The sequence below is a fragment of the Sus scrofa genome, chromosome 13, assembly GCF_000003025.6.
Source record: "Sus scrofa isolate TJ Tabasco breed Duroc chromosome 13, Sscrofa11.1, whole genome shotgun sequence".
Classification (NCBI taxonomy): Eukaryota; Metazoa; Chordata; class Mammalia; order Artiodactyla; family Suidae; genus Sus; species Sus scrofa.
The window spans coordinates 89,589,373-89,600,847 of record NC_010455.5 but is presented as its reverse complement, the minus strand read 5'-3'; the positions used below and the strand labels follow the sequence as shown (position 1 = coordinate 89,600,847).

Sequence of the window (11,475 nt, the reverse complement as noted above, 5' to 3'; positions counted from 1 at the left end):
TCAGAATCTGGCTGGTAGATGGCTGCTCACCCTTGCACACTCCTCAGCCATGTGTGTTTCTCTCGGTAATTTCAGGCTCTGTCAATCTTGTTTCCCCACTCTGCTTGCCAAGTTGCTTATTCTTCCCTTCCTTTCTTTTTCTTTCTTCTTCTTTTTATTCTTCCCCCAGGCTTTAGGCTTCCCGAGGCCCTTCCTGCTTTGCCTGACGGTAATATTCAGGAACAAAAAGGCGCCTGAGCTTTTTGTGTTGACTAATGCCACCTTTGTTTCGGTGCCAGGTTTGTTTTGGAGGCAGATGTCCAGGAAGGCTGGACAGTAGGCGTAGTCTTGCAGAGCACAGCAGAGGCAGAGGAAAGAAGGCAACTCTGTAATTTTCTCAACAGCTTCCTGAGATCTGTGGGTGATGGTTTGGACACCTTGCCTTTAACAGACAAGGAAACGAGCTCAGAGCTCAGGAGACTTGCCCCAGGTCTTGGATTAAATCAGTGCCGTGGTGGGAGCATACACAGAGCCTTCCAACTGGAAGCTACCCAGACAGCTGCAGTGGAACAGAATCGCAGCCCCAAGCTCGACTATCACGCTGTGGACGCTTGGCACTTACTGAAAAGTTGTAATATAGACTTTCCTGTTTTTTTTTCTAATCCTGTGAAGCAGTTACACAGTGAATTTCTTGTTGAGGATTAATCATTTTCTCTCTTGGCTATGACTGAGGCTGTTTCTCACGTCCTGCCTCTGGTTTCGCTTGTCCCAAGGATTTCATCTGAAGGGCGGGACATTTCCCCACCTCCCTCCACCCCAACCGGAGCCTGCAATCAGGACCAATGAAAGCCCAGTACCTCATCCACCCCGGTGCCTCAGAACTCAGAGTATTTAAGAGGGTGCAGGAATGGGCTGGGAACTCCTTTTGCTTTCTCCACAAACAGGCACGCTTTCATCTGATCTGGGCCATTGCTGAGCCGCCGCACAGTGAAGGAGAAAGAAATAAACTCCACCACCACCACCATGTGCTACGGGAAGTGTGCTCGGTGCATCGGACACTCTCTGGCCTGGCTCGCCGTCCTCTGTATCGTAGCTAATATTTTGCTTTACTTTCCCAATGGGGAGACAAAGTATGCTTCTGAAAACCATCTCAGCCGCTTTGTGTGGTTCTTCTCTGGCATTGCAGGAGGGGGCTTGCTGGTAAGTCACTTGGAACTATTACAGCCTTAAAAACTTCTCTCCCATGAAATGAAATATTTTCATAGAAAGTTTTCTATCAGGCATCTTTCCAAATCCAGGATTGTTGTTCATTCTTCTGAAGGCAGATTTTATGAACCCTGAGATGGGTACAGTGTATTCATTTTATTACATGTTGTTTTACAAAATCTCCTTTCAAAGAAAAGCAAACTCCCTTTGGGCTAAGCTCTTTTCCTTTACAGCTAGAAAGAGATATTAGTTTTAAAATCAGATTCTAGAAACTATAGCGTTTCAGGTCCTGCAGGAGGGAGTCATTTAACATTTGCTCCAGCAGGGGTGGGGGGGTGGAGGTAGGGGACACTGGGAGGAGTTGGCTGATTCTCTGTCTAAATCAACAGAGTTTTGGATCCAGATTCTCTGCTGTTTATTCTCAGGCATTTGTGACAGAAAAATAATGGATTGCAACCGCATTACTATTTAAAAAGGACTATAAATGTTCTCCTTTATGTAAGCCTGGGGTGTGGCGTTCAGGAAAAAAATCCTTCAGTTAGCAGCAAATCAGTGTCTGAAGCTAATAGTGGAATGTGTTGCTTTTTCCAAGGTCTGTTTCTAAGTGAAGTGAGAGGAATTTGCCTGCCAACCTGGGAGTTGAAAGCATTAGCTTCAACCACAGCATGGAAAGAATGTGGACAAACTTGAGTTTGCCACTTTAAAATGCTGGCATTAAGAATTTTGAAGAGAAGTTTTATGGAATTGCTAATACCCTACAGAACACTTTTCTTAGTCAAATAGAGTGTATTTAAACTTAATGTACTAACTGTGGTATGGCAAATCTATTTTGAATTTAAGCATTACTATCATGCTAACATAATGACTTGTCTTTTTTCCCTACTAGTTCTCGAGTTAGTTTTTGTTTTGTTTTATTGAGGTATAATTTCAGAATCATTTGTTTTTAAGGTAACATTGTGCTCCTTTAAACTTCTTTTGCTCTTGAACTCACAGTCATTCGGACTTATTTTGAGAGCTTTATTGTGAAGCTACAACTAAGAATGGTATCTTCAAAGAAGCACCTCACCTTTATTATACAGAGTTTTCATCTCTCCTGTTTATAAAAAGTTTCAGTTATTCTATGAAGATTTGTGTTATCTTTTATGCTTTACAAGGGGAAACAAAAACAAATTTAAAGACAGGTTAACAGTTCCAAAACAGTTGGCATCTGGAGCTCTGTTATGAATTCTTATGGAAAAAACACATTTACAGGTTATTATTTCTCCCCACCCATCCTACGTCCTGACCCTACCTAATGTGACACATTACATGAAAACAAGGGGATATTACATTTCAGAGGGTTTTTTTCCTCATAGGGGTCTTACATTTTTTGAGATATTTGGTCAACCCAACCCAGAGACATTCAACAGTGTCAGAAAGAAAAATATTTGATCAAAAGATGTTTAGCCTGACTGACCCTTACGGCCCTGGGGAAAGACAATGACTTTCATTTGCGTGTTTTCTAACCAGATATTCCTGCCGGCATTCGTCTTTATCGGGCTGGAACAGGAAGACTGCTGTGGCTGCTGTGGCCATGAAAACTGCGGCAAGAGATGTGCGGTAGGTCTTCTCGCTCTCACGGTGGGGAAATGGTCCTCGGAGGCAGCAGTGACACTTCATATCTCACTTCTGGGTGTCCCTCCTTTCCCCAGATGCTTTCTTCCGTGCTGGCTGCTCTCATCGGAATTGCAGGATCTGGGTACTGCGTCATTGTGGCCGCACTGGGCTTAGCGGAAGGACCAATATGTGTTGATGCCAGTGGCCAGTGGAACTACACCTTTGCCAGCACGGAGGGAAAGTAAGTGATTGTCCCTCATCAGGCCAAACATTCTCATCACCATGTGGACAGTGGTAAACCCATCAAACTAAAAAAGGCATCAACATCCGTTGATCCATCTGCTCAACCAGGTTTACTCTCGCTGATTCAGGAACAGTTTAGGCAATGGATGTCAGAGGATGGATGCCCAGTCTCTGACCTTGAGAAGCTTTAAATGGATTCACTGACTCAGTCTTCATGATAACCCTATGAGGTGACTTCCGCTCTTGCTCCCATTTTACAGATGCGGAAATGAAAGCTCAGAGAGGTGAAGTAACTTATCCAAAGTCACATTGCTAGGATGGGACAGTCAGGACTTGAACACAGGCAGCCTGGCTGTAAAGTCTGTACTTAGGTAGTGTGTACATGCCAGAACAATTGACTGGCTTTACTATTTTATACGAAAATATTATGGAATCCTTACATAATGTGATGAAAACTATATGAATTTAACCAAAGCCCAGGGTCACTTATAACATACACTCACATATAACACAATAACTATGTACCTTTTCTTTAAAGTGATCAGGCTGCATAAGATCTTATTTATGACTTTAATATCAGCATAATTTAAGTGGCTCCATTGTTTTATGTTGATACTTATCTCTTACCCATTATTGAGAAAAGCACAGAAATAGCTAGAGAAACTGATCTACATAATGATAAATGAGTGACATCCTGCTTTGAATTTTGAAAGGTCTAGTGATGATATTCATGGGTGAAAATAACATGAATAATGAATTTGAATTGCCCTTATATTTTCAAGAATTTTTGCTCCCCATGAATTATGTAGCACATAGTAAAGTCATAAAGGAATTAGATAGACCTATGTTCAGTCCCAGTTCTGCATTTACTTTCTCAGTAAATGTAGGAAAATTGAATCCCTGTACCTCAGTTATTTCATTTGTAAAATAAAAGCAATGGCAGTTGTGTGTTATACTATCTGCAGAGTGTTTGTCACAGAAGCTGACACAGTGTGAGCACTACCATTCTCAGCTGTTAATAATATCTACTGGCTTATAGGGGGCTACAGCCCAACAGTGGCTTCTGAAGGAAAATTAGTGCTTATAGGAGTTTGAAATTTTGGTGTTCAAAATGGTTAGTGATCATGATTTTTCCAATCATATTTTCCATACTTTGTTTAGAACATACTGCATGTACCATAGAAATTAGCTATTCATATGTACACAAACATATAAACTACAGCACAAACCCACCTCTAAGAAAAGTTATGATTAATGCAGCTCAAATCCAAAGATAAGAGAGTGTATCGTTAAAAATTTTTTACAGCTGATTGTAAGCCCCTCCTGTGATCCACCCTAGCTTCTGCCAGACACCTGCTTCCATGTCATTCCTCATTTCAACTTGTCCAGAAATCGCAGTATGATGAATAACAAGCCAGCAATTAGTTGCTCAATAGCCAAATGGAGCCAAAGAATTTGTTTTACATTGTATCCTGAAATGATGGATTTCTATTCCACTTTATATGCAGAAAGGGCCATAAGGACCAGATACTTTTTTTTTAATCACCAAATTGAATTTCTGCCTGGCTCAATAGACCGTTCCAAAATTAGGTCTCTAATTCCCAGCCTCTTTTTTCTGTTGTGGTAGGAAGAAGTGATGAGAGAATTATACCAGACTTCTTTGTGGAATGAAGTCACTCCTAGATTTTCCCATGTGATTGAATCATATTTCATTAAGAATATATATTCAGATACCGACTCCACTATGACTGCTAACATTTCACCAAGTGACTTTGGAGTGTTATTTACCATTCAATTACTTTTCAAATGTATTGAGTACTTAGAATGTGCTGGATACTGCTCTGGGGCTTGGATATACAGTGATGAATAGGTCTGTTCCTACCTTGATGGAGCTCAGACATGTAGACTAGATTCATAAGCAGTTCCTCTCCCTGCCCTAAGTTAGGTGTCCTCCCTCTGTAGCCCTATGACACTCAATTTACCTGATTTAAGACCTGGTTGCATAGAGGTTGACTATTGTTTCTTCTCTTAAGCTTTGCTTTTCTAGGACAGAGGCCACGCCATTATACTCCCAGCCCTGGCTCAATGTCTAACTCACAATGAGTGCTCAATAATTTTTGTTGAATTTTATGTTTATCATTGCAACAACATTGGGCTAAGTTCCTCGTTTTGTGGAATGACTTGAATTAATTTTTTTTTTTCCTGAATCAAACACCACCATACAGAAAGTATGCTAATGAGGAGTTCCCGTCGTGGCACAGTTGTTAACGAATCTGAATCCGACTAGGAACCATGAGGTTGCAGGTTCGATCCCTGCCCTTGCTCAGTGGGTTAACGATCCGGTGTTGCCGTGAGCCGTGGTGTAGGTTGCAGACGCGGCTTGGATCCAGTGTTGTTGTGGCTCTGGCATAGGCCAGTGGCTACAGCTCCGATTCGACCCCTAGCCTGGGAACCTCCATATGCCGCGGAAGCGGCCCAAGAAATAGCAAAAAGACAACAACAACAACAACAAAAAAAAGTATGCTAATGAGACATCCCATGGGGTTTGGCCGTGTGTCAGAAATTTCTCTTTTTATCCACAGATACCTTGTGGATAGGTCCACGTGGTCCCAGTGCATTGAGCCCAAGCACATTGTGGAATGGAATGTCTCTCTGTTTTCTATCCTCCTGGCACTTGGTGGAATTGAATTCATCTTGTGTCTCATTCAAGTAATAAATGGAGTGCTTGGAGGCATCTGTGGCTATTGCTGCTCTCGCCAACAGGTAAGAACCCCTATGAAAATGTCAAAGCCTGGCCCTTGTATGGTGATTACCATAATGCACCATTGTTTTTGTCACAGAGAAACAAGGCAAAATCTAACACTGCTCCACCTACCAGCTTTTATTCCATCTTTGTCATAAAGCATTTATGGCCTTTGGTTTTGCTCCCTTGAGTATCATAGTCCCTGAGTTATCTCAGTTCTTTGTAGATGGCTCTGCATATATAAGACAGTGTCACCCATAGACAAAGTGCCCCTTCAGGGTCTAACCCACTGCCCCATTCACTACCCTTGCTCTGGCTGCAGAGACACAAAAGCAATGTCCTCTCTTTGCTTTCTTTCATGTTCTCAACTAGTATTCACAAGTAATAGCCATCAGTCATTGCCCTAGGCATTGCGCTAAACCCCTGTTTTAGATAAGCTTCTGACGCAGAGATGAAGCAATATTTCTAAGATCACCCAGTCACGTAGTAACAGGTTTCAAACCCTGGATCATCCTATGCCACAGCACCTGCTCTTAACCTGTATTAGCACTTGCTGTTCTGTTGGGGTTTCTACAGCTCCTTCCTAATAAGGAGTCACAATAATGCCCAAATAGCTGAGCCTAGAGGGTCACTAAGTAGCCTTTGAATAGCAGCTCATTAAAAGCCTTTCACTGTGAAAGAAAACCAGGAAGCACTTGTTTCCTGGGGATATGATTTCGAAGAGAAATATGCATTTGTTAGGAGTGGGGAAAGTTCTTGTTTCTATATTTTCCTAAAAAACATATATTACTGAACTGATGGATGTTCAGCTTTGGTCCAATTTGGGTGTGTGCGTGTGTTGTTTTATGCCATGTTCTGTACAGCAGAATTAGGTGAACAGAAACTTATTTACCTTGTATTTTCCTAACTAATGGAGGCTCTGGTTTAAGGTCTTTTAACATTTTTCAAAATAAGACACAGCCTAGTGAAAACCAAAAGCCCGCTGCTACCATGAAAAACTTTGCTATAAATAAATGGAAACTTTCTATAATTTTTGAGGGGAAGTTAAAATAAAAATCTAGTTTTCCTTATCAGGCAAGTACAGCAAGATTAATAATTGCCTTGGGAGCCCGCCAAATTTCCGAGAAAACAACACAGTGGAAAGCCTTCAATATGGAGTTGTTTCCAGGCAGTATGGTTGGGGAGAGGCAGAGAAGAATGCTCTTGGGATTACTATAAAATAACCTATCTTTAGCCTTGAATTTTCTACAAGGCAGGGTTTAAATTAGGTGAGGTCCCACTGGTCTTCAGCACTTGTGCATTTTGGGGACAGGCCTAATGTGTCAATGACCAAAATTGCTGCTGTGGTTTGGCAGAGTGACACTGTCCTCTGAGTGGGGGGACTCAGCAGTCCCACTGGGTTTCCCATCTGAGTCACTGGAGGGTGGCTTCTTCCCAGACACTGCAGGGCAGATCTGTTACATTTGTTTCTAAGACAAAAGACCATTTCAAAGAGAAAGGTTTCTAGTGTTGATGAGTCAAATCTGTAACTCAGTAGCATTTAATTCAGAGGTTGCCCCCATTGAGGCGGCTCCAGTGTGAAACTTCCACGGTATTATCTCTGAAATCCCTGAGATTAAAAACCCACCCCAAGCATATTCAAAGCCAACCAAGCATCATAAGCTGCAGTTTCCATGGTCCCTTTCTTGGGAAGAACAGCAGTCTAGTTTGTTTAGGAAACATTTTGTAAGCATTGTCTAAGTTCTCAGGGTTGTTGGCCAAACCCCTGCTGAAGCTGAGATCGATCTGCTTTATGTTTGCTTAAAACAGGAGTTTAAAGGACTAAAATGTCATTATTATTTGTTTAGCCTGATCAGAACCTGATGCTTATTTCATTTTCTTTACAGCAATATGACTGCTAAAAGAACCACCCCAAGGCAGGTCCACAACTTTCCTCGAAGTTGCTGTAATTTATATATTTTACTTGTATTAATTTGTAAAACTTTGTACTAGTGTATCATATGCCACATGTTCTACTTTTATAAGTGTGTATAAAGACTGGCATCTTGGAGTTCTCTTGTGGCACAGCCGGTTAAGGATCCAGTGTTGTCACTGCAGCGACTTGATCTCTGCTATGACGAGGGTTCAATCCCTGGCCCGGGAATTTCCACATGCCCCTGGTGCAGAAAAAAAAAAAAAAGATTGGCATCTTTATGGGATGCCAGTGTTTGAACTTAACAAACAAACTTTTTTTGCGGGGGGGGGGGGGGAGGGATAAGAAAATAAAGCACACTCAAGGTAATTTACAGACCGAGTGACAGTTCTCAGTCTACCTGAGATAAATTCTGGCTGAAGTCAAGTTTTTGAGAAACATTACAGGGACAAATATCACATTCCAATTACTATTGTATATATTTATATGTGCATGTGTTTATTAAATGAAAGCGTTCTAGTTGCTTTTTTTAATATCATGAAGGAAAAAATTCAACAACCTGAAAAGATGTATTTTTTCACTGTTTATATGGTGTTTCCTATTTGTATGACTGCTAATCTCTAGCAAGGGGCCTTTCGAACTGTTTCATATCATGAAAGAGACAGATCCTTCCCCAGAGTAGGAAGATGGATTGAAAATGCTTGAAGCCAAAGGGACAAGTCAGAAAATGCAATGCAGCAAGTTGCTCCAAGGACTACCAGATCCTGAATTTTCCTCACAGATGAAAAGCTTTTTGACTTCAAAGACAGGACTAAGTATCGGGGATCTAAAAAGAAACAGGCTAGGATAACTGGACAAGAAGAAAGATGGGAAACGGAATAAAGCAGCTGATCAGCATCTTGGGAAGCTGAGGGAGGAGGGGCAGGAGGACCAGGAGGAAATACTCCCCAGATTTGCTTGTTTAAATACAACAAATAAAGTATTCACTACTATTTTGTTGTTTAGTTTCACTGTCCTTTGTTTCAAGTTCCTCCTTTTTTCTTCCTTCCCCCTGCAATCTAGGTTGTATAGTTTCTATTGCTAAGGGCTTCGTGTCTTCTGGTTTCTTTACCCCCTTTCTCTTCTTCATCCTCTCCCTCCTCATCTACCTTTGTCTGCTATCTATGCACTGTCATTGCTCTACCAGCCCTCAGCGCCATCACCCTAGCTAGGCAATTTCCCTTTCCACTGGATGCTCCACACATCCAGCTCCTGAGCAAGGTACCAGACATTTTCTCTCTTGATATTTTACTTCTTTTGTACAGAGTTAGGCTTTTTCAAGTGATGGGATACCCTGACCTGTTGAGAACTGTCTACAGAAATCACCTGCTTTTGGTATTTATTGGCCTCCACAACAGACAAGTGAGTTAATAAAGAAGATTTATTGGCTGTTAGACAGCAGAGTGCCTGAGAGCAAGGTCTCCTGCCTGAAAGGTTCTAATCTTTCTTGTGCCTCGTCTTTCTGGCTGTCTGGTGAAGCTTATGGACTCCTTTGAAGAATACTTTTTAAAATGCATAAAGTTCAAAGACAAAGTAAACCAATATATCAGAATATTTTGTCCAAAAATTTTTTTAATTGAAGTATAGTTAATTTATAATGTGTTAAATTCTTAGAGCAAAGTGATTCAGTTATACATATATACATATTCTTTCACGTATTCTTTTCGATTATGGTTTATTAGGGGATATTGAATATATCAAAATATTTTTTAAAATTATAAGATGGTTGTCTTGATAGTCAGCACCATATAGACAGGAAAACAGTGATTATGTTTGAACCAACAGTGGGCTAATGAGGGGGTATTGAAGAACTACTGTACTTTTGAAATATGATTCCACTTGAATGATATTTTGAGATACATGCAACAATGTTAATGTGATATGAAAACATGTACAATTTTATAGTGTTGATCAAAGGATGACCAGTGTTGGTGATAATACTGTGATTTGTTGCATGCAATTACAACAAAGGAAATAGTAAATTTTTGTTAAAGGCTAATAAAAATAATGAAAATGTTTTTTCTGATCCACGTATAACACCTTCTCCTGTTCCCCCCTCACCTCAGCCTGCTCAGATACTATCCACAAGCCTCTTAGGCGTTCTTGGACACCAGGTTAAGAACTCTTGCAACAGAGGGTTTAAAAAAAGAGGCATAATGACCAGTCATAAGCATTTTTTTCCCCTAAATCTATCCTCAGAGGAAATGGCAATAATGACCGGCCATTACCATGATAGTAATTATAGCAATTCAAACTACAATGTGTCAATTATTGTCCTTCCTTTCCACACATACGATTTCACGGAAATCCCTCAAGAGCCCTGGAAGGTGGTGCTTATCTCCATACTGTAGAATCTTAGAACAAAAAGGTTAAGCAGTCTGCTCAAGGCCACCTCTTGAGCAAGTGAAAAAACTATGAGTGAGTCCAGGTCAGTCTTACATGAAAACCCACTCTTCTCCTTGGCCCCCTGTACCTCCTTTGCCACACTTGCCCAGAGGTGCTGGAGTCTTGTTTCCTTCAACACTGCAATTCAGGCTCTCTCACCAAGTAAGGGTTTGACAGGCTCCTGTGACCCTCAGTCATCCCCATTGGAGCCCAGATTTGAATGACTCAAAATTTCACCTAGTTTCCTTTAATAGTAGACATTGCCATTGTCCAGAGGAAATCCCTTACACAAGTTCCCTTCAAGGCTGGTTTATTTCTATTCATAGCTTATACTCTGGGTCTTTAAACCCCTGAATTTGGCTGGAAATTCCCACAGGGACTGTATTGAAACAGCTCATTATCACTTGGCAACGTAAAAACAAAAATTTCTATAGAAACTGAAATCACCTGAATAGCACACATGGCTTCAAGGTTAGAAAATTCCCCCTGTGTACCATTTTTCCATAGTTACCAAGTCCACAAATAACCACCTGCATTAAGGAAATTCTTGAACTGAAATCTAAGGAAACTGATGGGAATGATGCCTTCACTACAATTTGGTTTTAGCATGTGAGTAAGATCTTTTTGATTATGTTTCCTTTGACACTAACCCTAGTGGAAATAGGTATGGGGTTTGGTGCAGTTTTTCAGAAAAGCGACAATCTATAAAATCAGCCCATTATTTTTTAACTCAATACATTTTTACTTTTGGAAATTTATTTTAAGAGAATCATCAAGGATGTTCAGTTTCCAGGGATAATTTGGGGAGTGTTGTTTACACCAAGAAAAACAACAAGGGCCTAAATGTCTGACAACAAAGAACTAGTTTAATAAAATGTAGTCAGCACAATAAAATGTTATGCATATTGGGAAGTTCCTATTGTGGCTCAGTGGTTAATGAACCCGACTAGCATCCATGAAGATGCAGGTTTGATCCCTGGCCTTGCTCAGTGGGTTAAGAATCTATTGCCATGAGCTGTGGTGTAGATCCCAGATGCAGCTCAGATCCCTCATTGCCGCATTACTGTGGTTCTGGCGTAGGCCAGTGGCTACAGCTCTGATTGGACCCCTAGGCTGGGAACCTCCATGTGCTGCAGGTAAAAAAGTAATTTGGACCTGATTCTGGGTGATTTTTGTCTTGATTCATTTTGCTTATCTGTACTTACTGAAGTGACTCCCGTGAACACTTCTTAATTTTGGAAAGAAAACAAAAAAGAGAGAAGAAAGATTCAGTCCAAAAATCATTCAGGGAGTGGTCCACAGTCTTTAGAGGAAACTCCCCAAGTGTATGAGAAAACCATTGTTTTTGTGGGCAAACAGAGGAGTCATTCTA

The 11,475-nt window shown here is 40.9% G+C and overlaps 1 protein-coding gene across 1 annotated transcript; it reads left to right on the top strand.

Moving 5' to 3' along the window:
* Window positions 788-9,743, top strand: TM4SF1 (transmembrane 4 L six family member 1). Its single transcript, XM_003132478.4, has 5 exons — window positions 788-1,179; window positions 2,695-2,784; window positions 2,877-3,022; window positions 5,607-5,787; window positions 7,654-9,743. Exons 1-5 carry the CDS (start codon window positions 1,003-1,005, stop codon window positions 7,666-7,668), a joined length of 609 nt encoding a protein of 202 aa, XP_003132526.1. The 5' UTR covers window positions 788-1,002; the 3' UTR covers window positions 7,669-9,743.

Bases quoted from the DNA above. Each gene is read 5' to 3' on its own strand.
- TM4SF1 (XM_003132478.4), top strand. From the start codon at position 1,003: ATGTGCTACGGGAAGTGTGCTCGGTGCATCGGACACTCTCTGGCCTGG. The intron at 1,180-2,694 runs GTAAGTCACTTG...TTTTCTAACCAG, and splicing joins TTGCAGGAGGGGGCTTGCTG to ATATTCCTGCCGGCATTCGT. The intron at 2,785-2,876 runs GTAGGTCTTCTC...TCCTTTCCCCAG, and splicing joins ACTGCGGCAAGAGATGTGCG to ATGCTTTCTTCCGTGCTGGC.